General features: G+C 41.4%; 2 protein-coding genes across 2 annotated transcripts in view; one reads left to right on the top strand and one right to left on the bottom strand.

Annotated features, from left to right (window-relative positions):
* Window positions 1-27,541, bottom strand: part of LOC123481844 (tumor necrosis factor receptor superfamily member 14-like) — an 87,339-nt gene that overhangs the window by 28,076 nt on the left and 31,722 nt on the right. The window lies entirely within an intron of this gene.
* LOC121560226 lies at window positions 7,091-27,495 on the top strand. The gene is made up of 16 exons (XM_045207307.1): window positions 7,091-7,554; window positions 8,042-8,147; window positions 8,240-8,521; window positions 8,629-8,716; window positions 8,855-9,027; window positions 9,197-9,246; window positions 9,387-9,432; window positions 13,187-13,276; window positions 21,681-21,806; window positions 22,065-22,223; window positions 22,393-22,477; window positions 25,978-26,123; window positions 26,284-26,298; window positions 26,389-26,408; window positions 26,654-26,700; window positions 27,092-27,495. The coding sequence occupies exons 1-16, from the start codon at window positions 7,528-7,530 to the stop codon at window positions 27,174-27,176; spliced, it is 1,545 nt and encodes a 514-aa protein (XP_045063242.1). The 5' UTR covers window positions 7,091-7,527; the 3' UTR covers window positions 27,177-27,495.

Below are 27,541 nucleotides of genomic sequence, written 5' to 3'. Positions count from 1 at the left end.
GTCTTGTATGTCTTCCATTTCCTAATAATTGCTCCCACAGTTGATTTCTTCAAACCAAGCTGCTTACCTATTGCAGATTCAGTCTTCCCAGCCTGGTGCAGGTCTTCAATTTTGTTTCTGGTGTCCTTTGACAGCTCTTTGGTCTTGGCCATAGTGGAGTTTGGAGTGTGACTGTTTGAGGTTGTGGACAGGTGTCTTTTATACTGATAACAAGTTCAAACAGGTGCCATTAATACAGGTAACGAGTGGAGGACAGAGGAGCCACTTAAAGAAGAAGTTACAGGTCTGTGAGAGCCAGAAATCTTGCTTGTTTGTAGGTGACCAAATACTTATTTTCCACCATAATTTGCAAATAAATTCATAAAAAATCCTACAATGTGATTTTCTGGATTTTTTTCCCTCAATTTGTCTGTCATAGTTGACGTGTACCTATGATGAAAATTACAGGCCTCTCTCATCTTTTTAAGTGGGAGAACTTGCACAATTGGTGGCTGACTAAAACCACTGTATATGCATCTCTTGGTCACAGATACCTTTAAAAAAAATGGGCCTCAGAATCTCGTCATGGTATTTTTGTGCATTCAAACGTGCCATCGATAAAATGCAATTGTGCACGTTGTCCTTAAGATATGCCTGCCCATATCATAACCCCACCATGGGGCACTCTGTTCACAAGGTTGACATCAGCAAACCGCTCGCCCACACAATGCCATACATGTGGTCTGCGGTTGTGAGGCCGGTTGGACGTACTGCCAAATTCTCTAAAACAATGTTGGAGGTGGCTTATGGTAGAGAAATGAACATGCAACTCTCTGGCAACAGCCCTGGTAGACATTCCTGCAGTCAGCATGCCAATTGCACACTCCCTCAACTTGAGACATCTGTGGCATTGTGTTTCTGACAAAACTGGACATTTTAGTGGCCTTTTATTGTCCCCAGCACAAGGTGCACCTGTGTAATGATCCTGATGTTTAATCGGCTTCTTGATATGTCACACCTGTCAGGTGGATGGATTATCTTGGCAAAGGAGAAATGCTCACTAACAGGGATGTAAACAAATTTGTGCACAAAATTTGAGATAGAAACCATTCTGGGATCTTTTATTTCAGCTCATGAAACATGGGACCAACACTACATGTTGCATTTATATTTTTATTCATTTTTATTGACCCGTAACAATTTTGAAGTATGTTACTTAACTACATAGTTTAGTCTGCTGGCTTAAGTTCGCGATACATAAAATCCTGTCTATCATGTTCATTGATTGGGTTAAGATGAACCGTCACTCCAAAACACCGCCCTGGGGGCTGGGCGTTCCTCATTGAAGACCATGTATGTTGCATTGATCCGATCTGTAATAGACTATGGAAGTATAGCATATGGTTCGGCAGCCTGGACCTCACTGGAAAGGCTAGATGTCATACAGGGGCAAGGACTCAGAATATGTAGTGGGGCGTTTCGGACGTCCCCAGTGGCTGCATTACAGGTGGAGATGGGGATATGCCATTGCAGATTAGGAGACAGCAGCTGTCAATGAATTACTGGGTCAACCTACAAGGACATGGGGTGTTTAATCCTGCGAAAGGGATTTTACAGGCATGCTGGGAACATGAGCGAAGACCGAACACGAGTTTTGGGTGGGTGGGTAATACCCAGGCGAAGGAGATGGGACTGTATGGAAGGGAGTTTAGTCCAACGGTAGTTATTCCTGTAATTTTTTCACCCTTCCTCGAAAATATCATCTTTACATTTAACTTTATTTTTAATGTTTACGATTGATTTGATTTTAAATTCAATACATTTCATTGCACCCGATTTTGCTACACCTGGCAACCCTGTCCTCAAACGAAAGTGATAGCCAACTAGTCTTTAAATCAGGTAAGACTGCAGTGTGTGGTAAAAATTTTCAATATTGATTGAATGTGCATAATGTCGTATTTTGCAACATTATTTTTGTTTGTTCTGTCGTCAAACACTGCCATGCAATAATTTTGTGAGTTGACTGGATTTAGCGACGTCGAACGGCTTCTGCATATACCGTACATCAGTGATTGAACGCCCTACACTGTAGGCTACAGTATAACTATGGAGGCTATAATCTAGAGTGCTTTAAATACGTTACTTAACTACATAGATTAGTCTGCTGGCTTAAATTCGCAATACATAAAATCCTGTCTATCATGTTCATTGATTGGGTTAAAGATGAACCGGCACTCAAAAACACTGCCCTGGGGGCTGGGCGTTTCTCATTGAAGACCATGTTTGTAGCAAAATCGGGTGCAATGAAATGTATTGAATTTAAAATCAAATCAATCGTAAACATGAAAAATAATGTTCTATTGATCCGATCTGTAATAGACTACGGAGGTTTAGCATATGGTTCCGCAGCCTGGACCTCACTGGAAAGGCTAGATTAAGGAATACCTGGGATAGGATAAAGTAATCTTTACCCCCCCCCCAAAAAAAATAAAAATAAACATATTGTAAAGTGGTTATCCCACTGGCTATAAGGTGAATGCACCAATTTGTAAATCGCTCTGGATAAGAGCGTCTGCTAAATGACGTAAATGTAAATACAGGGGCAATGACTCAGAATATGTAGTGGGGCGTTTCGGACGTCCCCAGTGGCTGCATTACAGGTGGAGACAGGGGATATGCCATTGCAGATTAGGAGACAGCAGCAGGCAATGAATTACTGGGTCAACCTACAAGGACATGGGGTGTTTAATCCTGCGAAAGGGATTTTACAGGCATGCTGGGAACATGAGCGAAGACCGAACACGAGTTTTTGGTGGGTGGGTAATACCCAGGCGAAGGAGATGGGACTGTATGGAAGGGAGTTTAGTCCAACGGTAGTTATTCCTGTAATTTTTTCACCCTTCCTCGAAAATATCATCTTTACATTTAACTTTATTTTTAATGTTTACGATTGATTTGATTTTAAATTCAATACATTTCATTGCACCCGATTTTGCTACACCTGGCAACCCTGTCCTCAAACGAAAGTGATAGCCAACATTTACATTTACATTTACGTCATTTAGCAGACGCTGTTATCCAGAGCGACTTACAAATAGGCCAACTAGTCCTAAAATCAGGTAAGACTGCAGTGTGTGGTAAAATTATTCAATATAGATTGATAGTGCATAATGTCGTATTTATTTTTTGACTGGATTTAGCGACGTCGAACGGCTGCTGCATATACCGTACAGCAGTGAGTGAAAGCCCTACACTGTAGGCTACAGTATAACTATGGAGGCTATAATCTAGAGCGCCTTAAATTGTGTTTGAGAGCATGTTTTAACTCTAAATGGTTAAGGGATACTTCGGGATTTTGACAACGAAGCCCTTTTATCTACTACCCGAGTCAGATGAACCCGTGGATACCATTTGTATGTACAAGTATGGGTAGCTGCAGCCCAATATGGCGACCGAGTATGTTCGTCAATAGTTATCAAAGTCACTAATGCAACTTATTTCTACAATTATCTTCTTAAAATGTGATTGTAAACCTAACTTTAACCAGACTGCTAACTTTATGCCTAACCTTAAATTAACTTTTTTTTCTCCTTTTTGACATTTTATGAAATTCCCAATATTGACTTTGTGGCTGTGGAAACCTCGGGAGTATACGCAAAGATTTGTTGTTTCTGTGGTATATGTTTTAGTCACACAGGCGCCATTTGAAACGAGGTCGAGGTGGAAAACCCGCGGATGTCGCCAGACAAAACAACAATGTCTTCTTCGATGAGGTTTAACGGCGGTTGGCATCCAATAAATGTTGCATTACCGCCACCTACTAGACTGGAGTACAACTCCCTTTTACTTTGCTTAAAAATAAAATAAAAACCCATCTAAGTTTTGTTTTTAAAAGTAGCCTTTTATTTTGCATTGTTCTGCTTTGTTTGAGCCTTTTTTGCATTATGGATTTCTACAGTTGAAGTCGGAAGTTTACAAACACTTAGGTTGGAGTCATTAAAACTTGTTTTTCCCCCCAGGAAACAATAGGCCCTTTTCACGATGACGTCATCTATCTTCCGCCTTTCCGCGTAGCAGGTTAACTTCACTTCCGTTCGCCCGTAACCTGAGACTTCTCAACGAAAATACAACTGTTGACCACTAACTAGCAAGCTAGCTACTTGAAGAAATTCCAAAAGGTACGTTTAAGTTAAATTAGTAAAGTTAAGAGTAATAATGTTTACGTATATGCAATGGTTTGTAACTTGCTAACGTTATTGTTAATTCATAATTGTTCACTGCCTTAGTTACTTAAAAGTGGGCTAACGTTAGCTAACAACAACTTAGTACCAGATACCGATAACGTTAAAAACATTTTGAGTTATCACAGAATCTTTCCCAGTCTTTATTGCCGTCAACAACCCACATCGGTTTGTAAGAATTTCGTTGTGTATTAAGTTTAATGATACAAAATCAGAGCTCAGACTGAGAAACAAACTGATCCACAGTGGAACTTTGTGGAATCATTCTTATTAAATCTGCAACCGCAGCAAAACACAACAAAAAGAAAACTTATCTATCTTAACCTATCTTATCATAATGTTAGAGAACTGTTTATCTGAGAAACCTGAAGCCGATGAGCCTCCTCATTTTTCTTCATGGACCTGTAACATCGCCCTCTCACTGTCACCTCACCGTTAACTACACTTGAGACTGTTTCAATACAGTGATTGGGAGAAAGGGCGCAGCATTAGCCATTAATACATTACTGACTCTTATCTTACGGTCGATACAAACAGCAGTAATATTAAAAAGAGGCTGCAAAACAGAAACTCGTCAGCTCATAACCTTCGCTAGCATAGGGCTAATTTAAGCTAAATAAAGATAAACACGTACCTTCATAATCAAACAGGTAACCTTCAACGAAGAACTTGTAGCCTTTATCAAGCTTCGATCTTGAAGTAAGGGACCACTTGTCAGCAAGTCGTTCTACGTCGTTAAGTCGTATTGGTGGCAGATGTGAAAGGGACTGGGTGAACTCCATAATGATGTGCTACTAGCTAAGCGTTCCTAAGCGACACCGGATGTAAACATAACCTGCATCGCGGCAGAACGGAAGTTGTCTGACGTCACGTGAAAAGGGCCTATAGCAGCACAAACGTTGCATATGGCCTTTCTGTTATCTTCCTTTGAAACTTCAAAATAGATCCACACAGCAGACATTGTGGGCTAGGTTAGGAATGCTGTGTTGCACGTGTAGCGCTGTATTTTTCGTTGCGCCATTACGTAATCTACCTACGTTATACAGGTATGCACGTCAGCTTTGACATCGGTTTTGCACATTGGCGTTAAACTATACATAGAGCTGTTGATGACATAGATGTTGGCATCTTTAGCTAATATTGGCCGATTCCGATATGCTTACCGATATATCGTGCGTCCCTATTTGCTATTAGGGCTGACCCCATTTAGTCGACTGGTCGATAGGCTGTTGGTCAACCAAGGATTCGTGCCTTTCTGAGTGGACTGATCCATTGTGGAGGCCGTGGGGATGGCACAGTCCATCAGTCTAAGATATGTGCTACTGAAATTGTATATGGTTATATTACATATGAACAAATGGTGCAACACTAATCAAAATAATATTATTTTATAACATGCGCCTTCTCCCGCATTGGCTAGTGGTTGCTGTCTGCGGTTCTGAAACACATCAGTGCGCTGTTGAATTGGTGCCTTTTCCTAGACCAAGTTGCTGTGTGTATAATAGCTAAGTTAACCAGCTTATTGGTGTTGAGAACAGTGCTGCGGAGGCAGCAGCAGAATGAGGAGATGAGAAAAAAGCTATTGCCTTATTGTCTAAGAAAAGTGAGGAGAGAGGAAACCAACTTAATTAGGTTTATAATCAATAGCCTAACTGTTAAATGGGCCTGGCTTTATACAGCATCCATTTATATCTACAGAAATAAGACCGATCCTGCGTCTGTTTGTTGTTAATCTTTGCTTTGCTGTAATAAAGGCTTTACACTTTTTTTTTCTCGTTAGAACAGCCTCTCTGGTATTATTTATAATTGATTTAGTGTTCTTTACACTGTTCCCAACTGTCGGAAATCATATTTATAATAATAATAAATAAATAATATGCCATTTAGCAGACGCTTTTATCCAAAGTGACTTACCGTCATGCATGCATACATTTTTGTGTATGGGTGGTCCCTGGGATCGAACCCACTACCTTGGCGTTACAAGCGCCGTGCTCTACCAGCTGAGTTACAAATAATCCTCATTTTTCTTGATCTCCTTATTGTTATTATTATGATCATCATTATAATAATATGTAATGTCATTATCATTAGTAGGCTTAGTATAGCAGCCTGTTATAACCACCATCACTGTAGGCCTAAGAGCACCTCCTGTTTAGTCTTAATACCTTAACTTACTTAGGCCTATATTTCAATACTTATATAGGCTACTGTATCAATCATTCATTTGTTCATGTCATCACACAGCATACGAGTCATTCATGATTTGAAATGCAATCAAACATTTTAGTTTTAAAATAAAATAAAGCGAGCCTTGAATAATTAGCTTAAACAATAAATAAACCCTTCTATTACAGAAATTACATTCACGAATGTGACCGTTTTTAGTCTTTGCTGTAATAAAGGCTTAACAAAAAAAACTTTACAACAGACTCTCTGGTACACTTATAATTTATTTAGTGTTTACATTGTTCCAAACGGTCAGATAAATGATATTGTAACAGCACAATAAACACTGGTGGCTGCTGCAGCAGGGAGGAGAGAGACAACAAAAGATGCTGGTTACTCGCTGTCTTTTTTTTAAACAAGTCTGATACCAGCCCGGCACAATCAAATAAATTGCTGGTCGGACTCCCTCTAGTCATTTGTGTGTCTTAATTATTTAATCAAACGGTGTGCTTAAAGCATCAGACAAGCTCAGTGAATATAATTGATTTGATTAAAACACATGGGATATATATATATATATATATGGAAAAATACACGTTTTAAAATTTCAACCAATCGATTGGTCGAAAGAACAGACGACTCTTGGTCGAAACAAAGATTTTTTTGTTGTTGTTGGGGACAGCCGTGAATTGTAAGTCGCTCTGGATAAGAGCGTCTGCTAAATTACAAACATGTAAATGTAAGGTGACTGGTCATATTGTTATTACGTTAGGTCATATTCTTATTATGTTGTGGTTCCCACAACTGTTTTTGGGCCAGGGACAAAATACCGGTAAATAGCGGCTGTCCAGGCTGTGAGGCCAGGCTGAATATATTGGTTCACATTACACTGAAATACATGAATATTGCCACCAAATATGAAATTGCATTGAATCGAATTAATCAGATCTTATTGTACTGTGTGTTTCAATATTGTGTATTAAACCTTTTCCCTTGTCTTCTAATAGTTTTATTAGTCCGTGACTCAAACTCTACATTAAGATTGAAGACAACCGGGATGGTGCCACTGTTATTGTTCAAAACTCCTAAGAATCCAAGGTGGTGTACCTTCTTCCAGTGAGATGGTGAGGATTGGAGAACCATGGCGCAGTTTCAAAGCAAATGGATGGTATGTTAAACATTTCGGTTGTGTAAGCCTAGTGGCTTGGCATCCTTTCATGCCACAGCTGTAGGTGTACTTGGTACCTGATAGTATGCTCTGAGTACACACCGACAATGTATGTCAAATTCTTACTTTAATTATGAACCCTGATTTGAAAATTGTCTAGACATTTTTTTTGAGTCGTTGAACATAGTCAAAGCTTCCAGCTGGGGGATGGCCTTGCAAAAGCAAATGTACATGTATTTACTGACCTAAAAACATGGAAAACATTACATATTATTTCTCTCAACTTGAAACTGTCAATCGCTCCTCAATCTCAACTCTCTCTTCTCTCAGATCTCCACCCTAACCCCAAACTCTCTTCATCCCTGCTTTGCCAATGTGTGCCCCCCTCACCCACCCACTGTGTTGAGTCTAATACACTGGTTTTATGAAACCATGGCTGTCGATAAGACTGAAAAATATTTAAACAGTGATGTTTTAATTTTTACAGATAGACCTACCAATCATTTTGGTGCTTCTAAACATTGAACTCTCTATCGCATGTGGTAGAGCAGAGTACAGAATAGTTGATGAGTGCTGTCCTATGTGTTCGCCAGGTAAGGACCAGTTCTGTATACAATATGGATTATTATGAAGAAAATACATTGCAATACCAATCAATCCATGACACTGACCTTCTATTCCACAGGAAACCGGGTACATAAACACTGTACAGAATTTACAAGTACTTCCTGTGTCCCCTGTACCGACTCCACTTTCCTTGATGAACCCAATGGTCTTACGGCATGCATACTGTGTACAAACTGTGACCCAGGCTTTGGTTTGAAGGTAAAGCAGCCGTGTAGACCTTCATCAGACACTGTCTGTGGGACATTGGAGGGGTTCTACTGTCTAGACCCAACTAAGGATGGTTGTAGAGCAGCCCAGAGACACAGCAGCTGTAAACCTGGTCAATACATCAGCCACACAGGTATGTATTCATGTAAGTCTTCCATTGACATCAGTGCATGATTTATGCAGTCGTGAGTTAAGCACATCTCAAGTTAGGACCCTGAGTTTCACCCTGTGTTGATGCAGGAACAACATCTACAGATACTGTGTGTGCTGACTGCACTGGTGATACTTATTCAAATGGATCATTTACATCCTGCCAGCCACACACACAGTAAGTGTGGCTCATGCAAATGGTTATTTCCCTCAAAATATAAACTAAATACTGCAATATGCTAACAGTTTTCATAATGTAAAACAAAGTTAGATTATCAAATTGTCGATTACCAGTGGTCTGTTTCTCTTATTATAGATGTGATACCTTGAAGCTTCAGCAAATTAAACCTGGAACTCATTCATCCAACTCTGAATGTGGACCGCAGACCTCCCTTCCCATAGCTGAAATAATATCTCCTGTTGTGGTGGTGGTACTAGCTGTGATAGCAGCAGTGATTGGAGTAACTATAAGAAGAAAATATCTATCTGGTAAGATGATTTTGGAGGGAGGGGAATGTTATCAGTTCCAATAGTTATTGTTTGAATTGCCTAGATCAGGGATGGGCAACACCCCCTCAATTCTGACAATACCACTGCCTACTGGTCATATGACGATATTGATTATTTTGTCTCAACGCTAATGCTTGTATTTCAACAGAGACACAACGACCTACAGATGTACATAAAGGCCTACAAATGCCTATAGAGGTATGTTCATGTGCACCCACCCCCTATTTTATATATTACTCACTGTGGTAAGGAGTTAGATTACATAAATTGTTCAGTTAGTTCTATTGACTCGAGGGTTCCTCTTTTTATGTTTTATTGAGTTGTGGTTTCATTTGTAGGAATCAGACACAGAGGGAACAACGCTGTTTGTGGGACCAAGAACAGGTAAAGGTTTTGTTAACATATGTACAAAATGGTATGCATGAGTTCTTGTGACTAAAGTACTTTATCTTTTTGTAAACTTGACATCTTATTAATATTATCCTTAACAGATTCATGCCCCTAGGACATTCTTTAGAACAATCCAGTCTTATGTTCATTGGCCTGAGACTTAGTAGGGCCCAATGTCTATCCACTACATGGTAAATGTGATCTAGACTCCATTTTTAAATAAAAGTTGGGTGCTGACACATTTGTTTTGTGGTGTACAGATTAAACCGACTATGAACTTGATACATGGCCTGAAACCTTAAAACACAATTCCATGGAAACTTTTTGTTGTTGTTAAATATTTCAATACTGGGGACAAAGATGTAAACCTTAGTAGGAGCCAGGTCTGTTCTGTCCAGGGTAACGTCAGGTGGCCTACATTTTAATGGTCAGTCCAAGTCATTTGAGCGTAACTGGAACTAAAGGAGTTTTGTATGACACTGCACCTGGTCTTTGGATGATGCTGCAGGATACAACAGCATCTTGGAGCAATTGTCCTTCAACTGAGAAAATCTACAGATGATCCCACAACATCCCCAAGGAACTTGTGCTTCTGGTAATGGTGTACTGTAGATTCTGTTGATACAAACTGTGCAAAGGACCTTTGGATAACATGGCCTGGACACTGGTTTGGAAAAAAAATGACTTGTGTGACCATGGATTTGTATATTCCCATGCCCCACAAGGGGCAATGGTGCAAAGAGAACGGCTATTTCCAGTGTGTGACCCCAATTAATGATATACTCTTCATGGCTTTTCTTCCAGACCTCCATGATTGTATAGCTCCTTTGCTTTTGATGCATATTTTGTACATATTGTATTATAGTGTTTATCGGATTATTCACATAACTGACTTTGCATTGGATTTTTGATCATGTATTGTTTTTGGATTCCATGGGTTTAAAGGCTATTCTATTGAATCCATTTGCTTCTATGGAAGTCATGGGTTGTGCTTGTTTAACCAGCCATCAGTGCTCAGTCTCTCTGATGTATGATGTTTCTGTGTAAGTATGGAGACATCTCCATTGTCCAATCGTGGGATTAATAAGTAGAGGATCTGCAGTAAAATGTTATGTTCAAGTGTTCCAATGACCTTACATTGTAAAAATGTATTAAAGCAAAATGTGAACTGCAAGGGTGTGAGTAGGCCAGGTAAGTTCATTTGTATACTGTACCTCCTAATATTTCAGACCGATTATACTAAATTCAATGGTTTCCAGTCATACTTTATGGAAGAAAATATGCATTTTCAAATGATTTTAACGGGGCCAATATGACATTACACCGGATATGATTGTGACGTCACCCTGCTTGATATGCTTGTCATGAGCAACGGGGCTGATGGGTAGGATTTACATTCTCACTGTCTCTGTTCCACACTCCATCCAGTACGGTAGGTTGCTGTAATGCACAATAACGTTGGACGCCAACCGCCGATAAACCCCACTGAAGAATAAGAAGTTACAAACCAACAGAGGGACAGAATGTACAAATAAGTGTTTAAAAGCATGTGCCATAATACTGATACTTGCCAACTATTAATGTATCGTCACAGCGTAGAGCGTTCTGACGTCTTTATCAAGTCAAAATGGTAGGCCTTTCGTCTGAACAGTATTTCCTCATTGGTAAGTTGGCTGGTATAGCTACATTTAGGTTTTTACAAAAGTGTGATATAAATTGGCTAGCTAGTTGGTGTCCTGACAAATGAAATTGTCCAACTATCAGATTTGAGATTTAATTAGCTAACGATGCTAGCGAGCTAGCTAGTAACTAACCGACTTTGCAACCACCACCACACCCATGGCATGTAGCTGAAGCAATAAGACGTACGCTAGCGATCATGTTGACTCCAAATGCTTTCATCTGTGTTTAATTCATCCTTCCTTGCCGAGCAGTTGCACCACAGAACAATTTATATTTGGTAGCACTATCCAGTTTGATGACTGAGATAAAACCCCCAATGATGATTACATTAACGTTTTATGACGGACTTAGCTAAATATTCAGAGTTACTTTGTGATTAGTCTAGCGTACTCATCTGATGTTACAGTATTTCTGACCCGAAATGGATTGCGCATCGTGCTACGCAAGTGTAGGGTAGGCTACATGGTCGCTATTTCTGTGTGGGCAGCTCCCCTGTAGGATAGGCTACATGGTCGCTATTTCTGTGTGGGCAGCTCCCCTGTAGGATAGGCTACATGGTCACTATTTCTGTGTGGGCAGCTCCCCTGTAGGATAGGCTACATGGTCACTATTTCTGTGTGGGCAGCTCCCCTGTAGGATAGGCTACATGGTCGCTATTTCTGTGTGGGCAGCTCCCTGTAGGATAGGCTACATGGTCACTATTTCTGTGTGGGCAGCTCCCCTGTAGGATAGGCTACATGGTCACTATTTCTGTGTGGGCAGCTCCCCTGTAGGATAGGCTACATGGTCACTATTTCTGTTTGGGCAGCTCCCCTGTAGGATAGGCTACATGGTCACTATTTCTGTTTGGGCAGCTCCCCTGTAGGATAGGCTACATGGTCACTATTTCTGTGTGGGCAGCTCCCCTGTAGGGTAGGAAACATGGTCACTATTTCTGTGTGGGCAGCTCCCCTGTAGGGTAGGCTACATGGTCGCTATTTCTGTGTGGGCAGCTCCCCTGTAGGGTAGGCTACATGGTCGCTATTTCTGTGTGGGCAGCTCTCCTGTAGGATAGGCTACATGGTCGCTATTTCTGTGTGGGCAGCTCCCCTGTAGGATAGGCTACATGGTCGCTATTTCTGTGTGGGCAGCTCCCCAGTAGGATAGGCTACATGGTCGCTATTTCTGTGTGGGCAGCTCCCCTGTAGGATAGGCTACATGGTCGCTATTTCTGTGTGGGCAGCTCCCCTGTAGGGTAGGCTACATGGTCGCTATTTCTGTGTGGGCAGCTCCCCTGTAGGGTAGGCTACATGGTCGCTATTTCTGTGTGGGCAGCTCCCCTGTAGGGTAGGCTACATGGTCGCTATTTCTGTGTGGGCAGCTCTCCTGTAGGATAGGCTACATGGTCGCTATTTCTGTGTGGGCAGCTCCCCTGTAGGATAGGCTACATGGTCGCTATTTCTGTGTGGGCAGCTCCCCAGTAGGATAGGCTACATGGTCGCTATTTCTGTGTGGGCAGCTCCCCTGTAGGATAGGCTACATGGTCGCTATTTCTGTGTGGGCAGCTCCCCTGTAGGATAGGCTACATGGTCTCTATTTCTGTTTGGCCAGCTCCCCTGTAGGGTAGGAAACATGGTCACTATTTCTGTTTGGCCAGCTCCCCTGTAGGGTAGGAAACATGGTCACTATTTCTGTTTGGCCAGCTCCCCTGTAGGGTAGGAAACATGGTCTCTATTTCTGTGTGGGCAGCTCCCCTGTAGGGTAGGAAACATGGTCACTATTTCTGTTTGGCCAGCTCCCCTGTAGGGTAGGAAACATGGTCTCTATTTCTGTGTGGGCAGCTCCCCTGACTCGAAGTCGACAGATCGATGTTGTCTTTAGTCAGTCGGCCACCATCCTGTAGATTTCCACTTATTAGGGGAAGGAAGACACAAAGTCATAATTAACGTTTTAATAAGTTCCTGTCAGTTTGTACTATTTAACTCCTATGTCATTGTCAAGGGCATGGTATGAGAATTAAGAAGTTGTCAAGAGAGCACAGAGAGACTGGCACTTAACCTATGCATCTTTTTGTTGTCTGTTTCAGGTTTTCATTTTATGCTTGTATTTGGAAAGGATTGTGGGCCAGCAGAATACAAAACATTTGATGGGCAGTGCTGCCCAATGTGTAATAAAGGTAATGTTCATTTTTTTACATGAGCTTTTTCAATGTTGTACAACAATTACATATTACCAGTAAACAAGGGGCAGGCACATTTCTACAGGTAGCCTACAATATCTCACACTACAATATTTCAGTAGGCCTCATGCAGTAAATGGGAGGCATTGGTTTTGGCAGAAGACCCATACTATGTACTCATCGTCTCATACTATTTAGCACGTACTGTTTAGTAAAAAGTAAGCCACAACGCAGTAGAGGCTCCTGACTGGCTGAGAAGGTGGGGCGGGGCCGAGTGTCACCGGGGGCCATAAAATAAAAACGTAATGATGCAGAGAGCTGTGTTCCATGAAACACTGGCCGTGTCCGAATACCCATACTTCCGTCCTAAATAGTAGGCCTTCTGAGTATGCGAAAAATGAACGTTTTATAGTGTAGTTGAGTGTTGTTTGTTCCTTTGAATAATGACAAACCGGGGCGTAGGTTGAACTACTTTTAATAAACATACTTCTGCTAGCAATCTCCTTGTGTAGCCACGCAAGGCATACTTCAATTTACCCCCCTCGCATAGCCTGCTGGGTAACGTAGTCTTCATGTTATTAACATAACACATCTTCCTTCCTTTATAATAATAAAAATAATATGCCATTTAGCAGACGCTTTGGATGAAAGAAAACAATTTTTTCTCTAACTAAACATGTCACATCACATTTGTTTACTCAACCTGCAGAACATGTAATTTTCAATAACACATTTACTTCCCCGTTTTTTTTCTCAACTAAATTCAGTCTCTGTCCAACAACACTCTATTGTGGCTCTATTTCTTTTCACAAACAAAAACATCCAATCCAGATGCCCCTTTTTTTTTTTTTTTTTTTTTTTAGCAATTCTCAATAAGCCTTTCAGGGGCTCTGACAGTCATTTTTGGTCGTTCTGCTGAAGTGCTTCCTGAAGCAGTTGGACAGCGTTCATTGTCAAGTCAGGGTTTTCTGACTGAATTGTCCATTGGTAAAGGAATTTGACACTTCAGCAGTATCCCCTGATGATCCTCAGTCCCTTGAGTGAGTGGCTGAAGCCTTAGTTTCACTCTTTTGCCTCAGTTGTGATCCATGCTCCGTGTGGATCTCATAGGATCGCGGTGCAACTTCTCTCTGCACGCACCCTTGCTGCATCCAAGTTCCTGTAGTGACATCTCGGAGTCGTACATGATCTCCAGGTTTCAGTTCAGGTAAGTGTCTTGCACTTTTGTCTTTCTGTTTTTCCTTTGCGAGTTTGACGTTGTGAGCACCTCTGGGTGTTAACAAGTCCTCATGGATGGGTAGGTTGGTTCTGATGCGACGTCCCATCAACATTTGTGCAGGTGAAAGTCCATTCTGCAGCGGTGCGCTGCAGACTTTTTAGGAAGTCCTCCTTAGGAAGTCCTCCTTTCCATCATGTGCCTTTTTCAATCAGACCTTTGACAATTTTGACTGAACTTTCTGCTAAGCCGTTGGGGCTGGAGGTGTTGTGTCGGAACCCCCAGTCATTAGCGAACGATCGGAATTCAGAACTTGAGAACTGCGGGCCATTGTCAGAGTTCCTGAAGCAGATCCTTTGACTTTCCCGAAGCAGATCCTTTGTTTGCTCTCCCCAGGGCAACTGAACTGATTCTAGCGGCTGACCCTAAACATCGCCTGCGGAGGAGAGGCCTGCTGGTTCGACTTAGGAGGCGCGCACACCACCCACCGCTTCCAAGGATACTACTAATGTTCAGTCTTTGGTTAACAAGGTCGACGAACTACGGGCAAGGATTTCTTTCCAGAGAGACGTCAAGGCCTGTAACATTACTCTGTTTCATGGAAACATGGCTCTCTTAGGATATTCTGTCGGAATCGGTCCAGCCAGATGGGTTCTCAGTTCATCGCGCAAACAGGAGTAAATATCTCTCCGGGAAGCAGAAGGGCGGAGGTGTGTGTTTCATGATTAACGACTCATGGTGTAATTGTAGTAACATACAGGAACTCGAGTCCTTCTGTTCACCCGACCTAGAATATCTCACAATGAAATGCAGACCGTATTATCTCCCAAGATAATTTTCTTCGGTTATAGTCACGTCCATGTATATTCCCCCTCAAGCCGATACCACGACGGCCCTCATAACTTCACTGGACCTTATGCAAACTGGAAACCACATATCCTGAGGCTGCATTTATTGTAGTCAGGGATTTTAACAAAGCAAATTTGAGAACTAGGCTATTTGAACTTCCGGGATGGTTATAAGACCCTCCCCCGCCCTCCTTTCGGCAAATCTGACCACGACTCCATTTTGGTTCTCCCTTCATATAGGCAGAAACTCAAACAGGAAGTACCCGTGCTAAGGACTATTCAACGCTGGTCTGACCAATCGGAATCCACGCTTCAAGATTTTCGATCATGCGGACTGGGATATGTTCCGGGTAGCTTCCAAATCTTTTTTTTTTTTTTGACCTACACTGAAACGGTGACTGAGTTTATCAGGAAGTGTATAGGTGATGTTGTGCCCACAGTGACTATTAAAACCTACCCTAACCAGAAACCGTGGTTAGATGGCAGCATTCGTGCAAATCTAAAAGCGCGAACCACTGCATTCAACCATGGGAAGGTGACTGGGAATATGGCAGAATACAAACAGTGTAGCTACTCACTCTGCAAGGCAATTCAACTGGCAAAACATCAGTATAGAGACAAAGTGGAATCGCAATTCAACAGCTCAGACACGAGACGCATGTGGCAGGGTCTACAGACAATCACGGACTACAAAAGGAAAACCAGCCACATCGCCGACATCTCGCTTCCAGACAAGCTAAACACCTTTGCCCGCTTTGAGGATAACACAGTGCCACTGACGAGGCCCACTACCAAGGACTGTGGCCTCTCCTTCTCCATGGCCGACGTGATTAAGACAGTTAAGCATGTTAACCCCCGCAAGGCTGCCGGCCCAGACGGCATCCCTAGCTGTGTCCTCAAGAGCATGCGCAGACAAGCTGACTGGTGTGTTTATGGACATATTCAATCTCTCCCTTTCCCAGTCTGCTGTTCCCATATGCTTCTAGATGGCCACCATTGTTCCTGTACCCAAGAAAGCAAAGGTAATTGAACTAAATGACAATCACCCTGTAGCACTCACCTCTGTCATCATGAAGTGCTTTGAGAGACGAGTCAAGGATCATATCACCTCTACCTTACCTGTCACTCTAGACCCACTTCAATTTGCTTACCGCCCCAATAGATCCACAGACGATGCAATCGCCATCACACTGCCCTATCCCATCTGGACAAGAGGAATACCTATGTAAGAATGATGTTCATTGACTTTAGCTCAGTATTCAACACCATAGTACCCTCCAAGCTCATCATTAAGCTTGAGGCCCTGGGTCTGAACCCGCCCTGTGCAACTGGGTCCTGGACTTCCTGACGGGCCGCCCCCAGGTGGTGAACTTCGCTGATCCTCAACACTGGGGCCCCACAAGGGTGCGTGCTCAGCCCCCTCCTGTACTCCCTGTTCACCCATGACTGCGTGGCCAAACACGCCTCCAACTCAATCATCAAGTTAGCAGACGACAACAGTAGTAGGCTTGATTACCAACAATGACGAGACCGCCTACAGGGAGGTGGTGACCACTAACCTTCCTTTTAACTGGTACGTTGTCCCCAGTATAACCACTAACCTTCCTTTTAACTGGTACGTTGTCCCCAGTATAACCACTAACCTTCCTTTAACTGGTACGTTCTCCCCAGTATAACCACTAACCTTGATTTAACTGGTACGTTCTCCCCAGTATAACCACTAACCTTCCTTTAACTGGTACGTTCTCCCCAGTATAACCACTAACCTTCCTTTAACTGGTACGTTCTCCCCAGTATAACCACTAACCTTCCTTTAACTGGTACGTTCTCCCCCAGTATAACCACTAACCTTGATTTAACTGGTACGTTCTCCCCAGTATAACCACTAACCTTCCTTTAACTGGTACGTTCTCCCCAGTATAACCACTAACCTTCCTTTAACTGGTACGTTCTCCCCAGTTTAACTGGTACGTTCTCCCCAGTATAACCACTAACCTTCCTTTAACTGGTACGTTCTCCCCAGTATAACCACTAACCTTGATTTAACTGGTACGTTCTCCCCAGTATAACCACTAACCTTCCTTTAACTGGTACGTTCTCCCCAGTATAACCACTAACCTTGATTTAACTGGTACGTTCTCCCCAGTATAACCACTAACCTTCCTTTAACTGGTACGTTCTCCCCAGTATAACCACTAACCTTCCTTTAACTGGTACGTTCTCCCCCAGTATAACCACTAACCTTGATTTAACTGGTACGTTCTCCCCAGTATAACCACTAACCTTCCTTTAACTGGTACGTTCTCCCCAGTATAACCACTAACCTTGATTTAACTGGTACGTTCTCCCCAGTATAACCACTAACCTTCCTTTAACTGGTACGTTCTCCCCAGTATAACCACTAACCTTCCTTTAACTGGCAATGCTTCTCCCCAGTATAACCACTAACCTTCCTTTAACTGGTACGTTCTCCCCAGTATAACCACTAACCTTGATTTAACTGGTACGTTCTCCCCAGTATAACCACTAACCTTCCTTTAACTGGTACGTTCTCCCCAGTATAACCACTAACCTTCCTTTAACTGGTACGTTCTCCCCAGTATAACCACTAACCTTCCTTTAACTGGTACGTTCTCCCCAGTATAACCACTAACCTTGATTTAACTGGTACGTTCTCCCCAGTATAACCACTAACCTTCCTTTAACTGGTACGTTCTCCCCAGTATAACCACTAACCTTCCTTTAACTGGTACGTTCTCCCCAGTATAACCACTAACCTTCCTTTAACTGGTACGTTCTCCCCAGTTTAACTGGTACGTTCTCCCCAGTATAACCACTAACCTTCCTTTAACTGGTACGTTCTCCCCAGTATAACCACTAACCTTGATTTAACTGGTACGTTCTCCCCAGTATAACCACTAACCTTGATTTAACTGGTACGTTCTCCCCAGTATAACCACCAACCTTGATTTAACTGGTACGTTCTCCCCAGTATAACCACTAACCTTGATTTAACTGGTACGTTCTCCCCAGTATAACCACTAACCTTGATTTAACTGGTACGTTCTCCCCAGTATAACCACTAACCTTGATTTAACTGGTACGTTCTCCCCAGTATAACCACTAACCTTGATTTAACTGGTACGTTCTCCCCAGTATAACCACCAACCTTGATTTAACTGGTACGTTCTCCCCAGTATAACCACTAACCTTGATTTAACTGGTACGTTCTCCCCAGTATAACCACTAACCTTGATTTAACTGGTACGTTCTCCCCAGTATAACCACTAACCTTGATTTAACTGGTACGTTCTCCCCAGTATAACCACTAACCTTGATTTAACTGGTACGTTCTCCCCAGTATAACCACCAACCTTGATTTAACTGGTACGTTCTCCCCAGTATAACCACTAACCTTGATTTAACTGGTACGTTCTCCCCAGTATAACCACTAACCTTCCTTTAACTGGTACGTTCTCCCCAGTATAACCACTAACCTTCCTTTAACTGGTACGTTCTCCCCAGTATAACCACTAACCTTGATTTAACTGGTACGTTCTCCCCAGTATAACCACTAACCTTCCTTTAACTGGTACGTTCTCCCCAGTATAACCACTAACCTTGATTTAACTGGTACGTTCTCCCCAGTATAACCACTAACCTTGATTTAACTGGTACGTTCTCCCCAGTATAACCACTAACCTTGATTTAACTGGTACGTTCTCCCCAGTATAACCACTAACCTTCCTTTAACTGGTACGTTCTCCCCAGTATAACCAGTAACCTTGATTTTCACAGGGTGTATTTTGCTCTTCACTTTCAGTGTTTTGTAGTCATCCAGCGACAACAGGTTTACCTGAGCTCCAGTATCGAGCTTGAATGGTATTATAGTTTCATTCAGTCAATGGCACAATCCATTCAGCTTTTACTGCATTGCATATTTCCACAGAATCAACAAAGAATCCTTCAGTCTCCTCTTTTTCTTTGTAGCCTCAGCTTTGCAGCATTTTGAGAAATTATTATTTTTCCCACAGTTGTTACACGATTTACCATATGCAGGGCAATTTTTTAGGCTTGTGGGTAACTCCATTATCCACACGTAGTGTTTTCATTTCTCTTTTGGTTGTTTTTGTTTTGTAAAGCGTTGTGTTGCTCCTCTCTTTTTATTGCACTGACGTCTCAACCCTGCTCAGCTCTTTAGCTTGTGCTCTGGTGGTTTCAGCTGCTCCACACATTCACTGCTTTATCCAAAGTTAAATCTTGCTCACGCAGCAATCTCTCCTTGAGTCCATTATCAAGTATGCCACAGACTATCCTGTCTTTCACTAGTGAGTCTTTCAGATTTTCAAATTCACACGTTTTGCTCAGTGTGTTCAGCTCAGCCAAGTACTGGTCAAAACTGACTCCCTGTTTCTGATCATGAGAGGGAAAAACGTGTATTTCTCAAACGTGACGTTCTGGCTTGGTAAAGTCAATGTCAAGTTTGCGTCGTCTAGCTGAAAGCTATTGTAAATGTCCAATGCATCCTCTCCATTTAACATGCAGAAAAATTTAAGCTTTCAATTTGTCGTCATCTCCCCCTGCTCCACTGGCTGCTAGGTAGATATTGAATCTCTGCTTGAAACGTTTCCAATTGTCAGTTAGATTGCCTGTTAACTGCATAAGAGTAGGAGGACTAAGCCTATCCGTGACGGGAAACAGGAACCGTTTCAATTTCTCTTACTTCAGTAGGTTGCTCATCAACTTGCTCGTCAACAGATTCCAGTGCTGCTGTTGCTCGTTGGCATCGCTCTTGCAAGCTAGCATCTTCGACTACTCATTTCACTTGACTTGTGGTAGAATGTTCAATTTTCGTTGTGGAAATTTGCAGAGTTACTCCTTTCTTTTCTCTGTCTCGTCATAGCGACTATCAATCTGACACCATCTTATGTTTGTTCCTTTAACTAATGACAAACCGGGGCGTAGGTTGAACTACTTTTAATAAACTGATACTTCAGCTAGCAATCTCCTTGTGTAGCCATTCAAGGCATACTTCAACTTCCCCCCCCTCGCATAGCCTGCTGGGTAACGTAGTCTTCATGTTATTAACACATAACAACACATTGAGGACTTGGTGGACTGTATATTCTGTAGGGTTAGGTTTTACTTAGCACTATGTGTTCTCTCCCAGGTGCTTGTAAGGGCACAGATGACAGACCGGTATGATTCCAGTTGAGGTTGTTTTAATGACGCTGATTCACAGAGCAGTAACGGCACAGTACAGTGTATGGCTTGACAATTGTGTTAACCAAGAGTTTGTGTGTGGTTCTGAAAAAGGGGAAATGAAATACAATGGTAAAATGACAGGTGTAGGCTTAATACAACCTCCAATTACATAACCTATTGTAGCCATATTATTTATAGGTTATCTGCTGCACAGGGCAATACAACCTAACATGGCTGTGACTTCACTAATGAATGATCAGAGGAGTGCAACTACACAGCACTACTGAGCACCACCATCATCCTCACACAACTGCATGAACTTGAATGTATAATGCATCCACACGGCTCATTGCTAACAAAATACCCACAATTTATACAGAATACATCCATATAACCACAGGATATATAAGACTAGACACTGAAATGCTAAATGTCTGAAATGAGATGACAAACAACAGGGTTAGCAGGGTTACAGTTGCTAGCTCACGGTAAAAACGTGAATTAGCATAACAAAGGAGTGCGTCCACAACACATGAATTGTAAGAAATATGAACTCACATTTCTGAAGGACGCACACTGGCCTTGGCTAAATTAAAGAATGCTAACTGAAGGTCATCACAGGAGATGGCTGGAACTTATCACAGCTTGTGTACTTTCTCTAGTTACTTCCTTCTCAGTTAAAGATCGCCCAGCATGCTGTGCTCCACAACACCTGTGGGCGGAGCTACAGGGCTCCTATGATGAACTGATATTTACTCTCAGTAGTCTTTCGTACATATAGTATGTGATATTTAAATAATCTAGTATACTTCAAATGGCCGGATGTCAGTCATTTCGGCTTTGACAACAGCTGATCAATTAGATATGGGGATACCCTACCGAAATCAATAGCGGGAAACAACTCAATCGCATGTTTTATAGTATGTGAATTTTTGAAAATCAAGTATGGTTTAAATGCCAGGATGTTATACTAATTGACTCTTCATCTAGTAGAATTCGATGCACACTTTCTCACAATGCATTGGAAGAGGTGGGCTGCGAGTGATAGGCCCTAATTCTCTTCAAGTAGCCAAAACAACACAACTAGGCTACTTAAAGATACGTTTTACTAAATTGTATTTTCTATGATTAGGTTCAGTGGTCCGCAGAGATTGTACATTGGAGTCCAGCACATCTTGCATACCCTGTATCAGAGGGACATTCATGAACGAGGCCAATGGTCTAACCAAGTGCTTTCCCTGCACTCCCTGTGACCCAGGTACATTTCATTTTCTTCCAAAACCTTCCCACCTTTCCTTTTAGCTGTGGACATCATACCCTTTTCACTGCGGAGCTGAGTTGTATTGCACTGGCTGGGTTCTGCATCCACCAATTGGAAAGTACAATGTAAAAAAATAAAATATCTAAGCCAGTGTCGTACGTTTCAGGTCACCACAATAGTGTGAAAACGGTATGAGGTGCCTTCTTCTCACAAGTAGTCCTCTGACTGAAATGAATCAACCCTGATATTTTCCAGGACAGGGCCTTTTCACTCAGACAGAGTGCACAACAACAAGTAACACAGTCTGCCACGTTCTAGATGGATACTACTGTAGAAGCTACTCATCCAACTCAGAGTGTAGCTTTGCAGTGGCACATACACAATGTTCACCGGGCCAGAGCACTACTGCACCTGGTAAGTATGAAGTAGAGGCTAAATATCGTACAGGACATCAGAATTCTGATCATTGAATATAGCATGGACTCTAGATAGCTTAGTGTTTACCTCAGGTGATTTTTGACTTGTCCAGCACCAAAATGGTTAACTTTTGAACGTGATAACACCATTTGTTCTCACCTTACAGGAACAAAGACAACAGATACCATTTGTGAGGAGTGTCAGGATGGCTTTTACTCACAACATGGTGTGAACTGCACAGCTTGGACTGAGTAGGTCATCGTTTGTGTACTAGACTTTCTTGAATTGCTTTAGGTTTTCATTCTTTAAAAGATAATTGGGATATTGATTATATTATATATTTCACAAAGCAGTATCAATGCTCAGATAGCAATCTATAGATTCAGTTCTGGCAACCAGATATTGGTTGACAATATAATTACAGGCTGGCTTAATGGTAAATCCATTTGAATTCTTTCACTTCTTGACAGCACCTCTTTTGATTTGAACGAAACTTTCCATACATATTTGCCCATTGTAGAGGTGCTCAGAACATGACTTTTTGGACCTGAATGCCAAAACATTCAAGAGATAAAGGTGCTCAGAGTTGACCTATTTTGCGTACCCCACCAAACCATGAGACAGCCATGTCTTCATCACCGGAAAATATGACTGGTTTAGATTGATATCATTTAAAAGCTTACAAACAGGGTTGTCAAACAATTTGATAATAAAAACAATATTTTAACCTTAACGTAAATGATCTAAAAACGCATATAGTTTAGACCCTATTTTAGGTCATGAGGTTTTATGTGTTGTACCCTCCATCGGGTGAGACTCAACATGTTCTTGAATACAGGGTGTTTTGCCTAATAAATATACTAAAATGTGAATACAATTGTAATTTCACCTTTCAAATGGTACCACAAAGATGGTTGGAGGTCCACACATCAGTGAATGTTGATTTGAATGGGAATATCTGTTTTACATTACACTGTCAATCCTCCATAGGAAACCTATTGAAATCATAGAAATATAGATAATAGAATAGACATGACCGTTTAAGTTGACATTTGACAGTGGGTGGACCGGCGGCCATCTTTGTGTTAGTAATTAGTACTCATTACTTCATTCTCTCAGAATGTTGGTTGGCCCTCTTTGATGTCACGTAGGCACGTAGGTTGATACATTGCTATGTTTTCATTTATAAAGCCCTTTTACAAAAAGTCCCACTGTACCTAACATCTTTACTAAACTTTAGACATACGAGTTACCACACCCGATCTCAGGGATGGTTAACTCTGGAAATTCCTTTGGTCTCTACACAGACAGTTAGGTAAATCCGCTTTTAGTTCTTGCACCTTATTTGTGTAACAATCTTCAAAATGTTCTTAAATGTGATGTTTTGGTGTCTCTAGGGTAATTCAGAAAGCTGATTGAGGACCTTATTACTGATGAATGTGTTTGTTCTTTATGACCGTGTTTTTCTTTCTACTTGCATTTTGTATGTATTTTGATGTGTCTATTTTCTGTACTTAATATAATTCAGGGCTCATCTGTAAAAGAGACATTGGTCTCAGTATGACTCCTTGATAAAATAAAAAAAATAAAAAAGTAAACGGTGTACCAGATGAATTACAGTGGTCTGAAGGGATAGGTCATATCCCTATCAATTATATTTGTATGATTGAAGTAACATCCACCCTGTTTAAGAGCATGTTCAGTCTCCACTGATAACAGGCTACAAGTAGGGTCTAGGCTACAATATATGCAAATATGGAAACAATCTGAGTGTACGCATTTTTTATAATTGACGTTAAATGTCAATTATTATTAAGAAATAACTTTTTCAAGAAATTATAAAATAGTTTAACAACCCTGTTTGTAAGCTTTTAAATTATATCAAACTCAACGGTTTATCTTTTCCAGTGATGAAGCCATGGATGTCTCATGTTATGGTGGGCTTTGCAAAATGGGTCAAATTTGAGCACCTTTATCTCCTGTGTTTTTTTTCCCCATTCAGGTCCAAAAAATAACTTTCTGACCACTTCTTCTATAGGCAAACATTGAATTCAAAATGGATTTACCCTTAACCCATATACAGTGAGGGAAAAAAGTATTTGATCCCCTGCTGATTTTGTATGTTTGCCCACAGACAAAGACATGATCAGTCTATTATTTTAATGGTAGGTTTATTTGAACAGTGAGAGACAGAATAACAACAAAAAAATCCAGAAGAACGCATGTCAAAAATTGTATAAATTGATTTGCATTTTAATGAGGGAAATAAGTATTTGACCCCTATGCAAAACATGACTTAGTACTTGGTGGCAAAACCCTTGTTGGCAATCACAGAGGTCAGACGTTTCTTGTAGTTGGCCACCAGGTTTGCACACATCTCAGGAGGGATTTTGTCCCACTCCTCTTTGCAGATCTTCTCCAAGTCATTAAGGTTTCGAGGCTGACGTTTGGCAACTCGAACCTTCAGCTCCCTCCACAGATTTTCCATGTGATTAAGGTCTGGAGACTGGCTAGGCCACTCCAGGACCTTATTGTGCTTCTTCTTGAGCCACTCCTTTGTTGCCTTGGCCGTGTGTTTTGGGTCATTGTCATGCTGGAATACCCATCCACGACCCATTTTCAATGCCCTGGCTGAGGGAAGGAGGTTCTCACCCAAGATTTGACAGTACATGGCCCCGTCCATCGTCCCTTTGATGCGGTGAAGATGTCCTGTCCCCTTAGCAGAAAAACACCCCCAAAGCATAATGTTTCCACCTCCATGTTTGACGGTGGGGATGGTGTTCTTGGGGTCATAGGCAGCATTCCTCCTCCTCCAAACACGGCAAGTTGAGTTGATGCCAAAGAGCTCGAATTTGGTCTCATCTGACCACAACACTTTCACCCAGTTCTCCTCTGAATCATTCAGATGTTCATTGGCAAACTTCAGACGGGCATGTATATGTGCTTTCTTGAGCAGGGGGACCTTGCGGGCGCTGCAGGATTTCAGTCCTTCACGGCGTAGTGTGTTACCAATTGTTTTATTGGTGACTATGGTCCCAGCTGCCTTGAGATCATTGACAAGATCCTACCGTGTAGTTCTGGGCTGATTCCTCACAGTTCTCATGATCATTGCAACTCCACGAGGTGAGATCTTGCATGGAGCCCCAGGCCGAGGGAGATTTACAGTTATTTTGTGTTTCTTCTATTTGCGAATAATCGCACCAACTGTTGTCACCTTCTCACCAAGCTGCTTGGCGATGGTCTTGTAGCCCATTCTAGCCTTGTGTAGGTCTACAATCTTGTCCCTGACATCCTTGGAGAGCTCTTTGGTCTTGGCCATGGTGGAGAGTTTGGGATCTGATTGATTGATTGCTTCTGTGGACAGGTGTCTTTTATACAGGTAACAAGCTGAGATTAGGAGCACTCCCTTTAAGAGTGTGCTACTAATCTCAGCTCATTACCTGTATAAAAGACACCTGGGAGCCAGAAATCTTTCTGATTGAGACGGGGTCAAATACTTATTTCCCTCATTAAAATGCATATCAATTTATAACATTTTTTACATGGGTTTTTTTGTTGTTATTCTGTCTCTCACTGTTCAAATAAACATACCATTACAATTATAGACTGATCATTTCTTTGTAAGTGGGCAAACGTACAAAATCAGCAGGGGATCAAATACTTTTTTCCCTCACTGTACAACTTGACATTACAATATGCTGTACTTGACCTGTCTAATTAAATACGTTTTTATGTGTTGCTTACTCTCCAGTTGTGCAGCGATGGGACACGTGAAGACTAAAGACGGAAATTCTAGACAAGATGTTATTTGTAACAAAGTTCAATTAAGGAGTCATTGCACTCTAATAGCTCCACCATTATTTATCCTAACACTGTTTTGTCTCTACCTGGCAAGAGGTTAGTCTTTTATTTATTTAACTTTATTGCTCTAAATTAGTCGCTTCTCTAAAGGCATGTAATTGTCATGTAACTTACAATTGTAATACATAAACATGCAATTAATGGTGAGTTGTCTTTACCCCTACTAATCTGATTACGCTTGTTGTGTTTTCTTCAGCTAAACGTAGGAAAGGTCAGTCTCAATTTATTTTCATTAATACCTTCCTCACCATGTTAACTAGTTTGTTTTTCCTCTGAATGACTCTTTTTACTGAACTTTCAGAGATGCATGAATTCTGTGAGGTAAGTCATTTTATTTCAACATTTCTATTTGTTTAAAATATTTTGAAATCTTAGTAATTTGAAGTGAATATAAACCCTCTTAACATTTATGCAAGCAAATCCATTATCAAAGTTAGTTTTTCTTGAAAAATGATTTCTAGTGAGTGAAAAATTGTTAATTTTATGGCTAAAGAATCCAATGTTGTTATTGTCATTTAGTCTGTTTTAGTTGCTATAGCAATCCTAACTTATGTAATACATCATAGGTTCCTGTGCAAGAAACGGGACCTCTACAAGTCACCAGTAACTCCCTGTACGTCATCCATTTGGATTCAATATTTCAGACTATCATAGTAATAATTGAGTAATGCAGATTACGTTATACTAGGGCCGGGACGATAACAGTATCGTGATGCTCGTTAGTGTATTGTGACAAGGAAACAAAACGTGAAGCGGCTTGAACATCTTTAGGAAAACAGCCCTAATGTTGGAAACAAACATGTTGTCATGCAGTCACATGTATTTATTTTCCAAGCTATAGCAGACAATATTTTACATACAGAAGGTTTTTAAAGGACCAAAGTTTGGTCTGCTTCGTGTTTTAATTTTGCCATCGGAAAAATATTGCAATACTGGTATCGTCCCGACCCTACTTTATACTATTACTAACTAAATTATTGACTTGTTTGCTTCTTGTTTTCCAGAGTGGAAACAGCAGAGAATGTGCCTGGAAATGTTGTAACGGATGTTGACATTCAGCATCCACTAAACTCGGATGAAGTGCCATGAATGCATGCAGATACCCAGAAGGCTCTAAAACTGGCGCACACAGATACAGTATTTGCTGGGGAGTAAATGAATTGAGTACTTTCGAACTGCATTGCATTTGCTCTTGGATTCTGACTAATAAGTGTAGTTACCGAGCGTGGACTGTTGAACATGGTGACTGAAACTGCTCATCCTCCTACCACATCTAATATCTACCAGGACATCGTCACGTTTTACTTACACTTTTTATATGAAACTGGTCATCCTCTTACATTTACATTTTACATTTACATTTTTGTCATTTAGCAGACGCTCTTATCCAGAGCGACTTACAGTTAGTGAATGCATATTTTATATATTTTTTTTTATACTGGTCCCCCGTGGGA

Source organism: Coregonus clupeaformis, chromosome 24, assembly GCF_020615455.1.
Source record: "Coregonus clupeaformis isolate EN_2021a chromosome 24, ASM2061545v1, whole genome shotgun sequence".
Classification (NCBI taxonomy): domain Eukaryota; kingdom Metazoa; phylum Chordata; class Actinopteri; order Salmoniformes; family Salmonidae; genus Coregonus; species Coregonus clupeaformis.
This window is presented reverse-complemented; position numbering and strand designations above follow the sequence as displayed.

What these genes read in the sequence shown, in the direction of transcription:
- LOC121560226 (XM_045207307.1), top strand. Translation starts at nt 7,528, where the DNA reads ATGGCGCAGTTTCAAAGCAAATGGATG. An exon ending in TCAATACATCAGCCACACAG is followed by an intron (nt 8,522 to 8,628) that starts GTATGTATTCAT and finishes GTGTTGATGCAG; the next exon opens with GAACAACATCTACAGATACT. An exon ending in AACTGCACAGCTTGGACTGA is followed by an intron (nt 22,478 to 25,977) that starts GTAGGTCATCGT and finishes CTTACTCTCCAG; the next exon opens with TTGTGCAGCGATGGGACACG.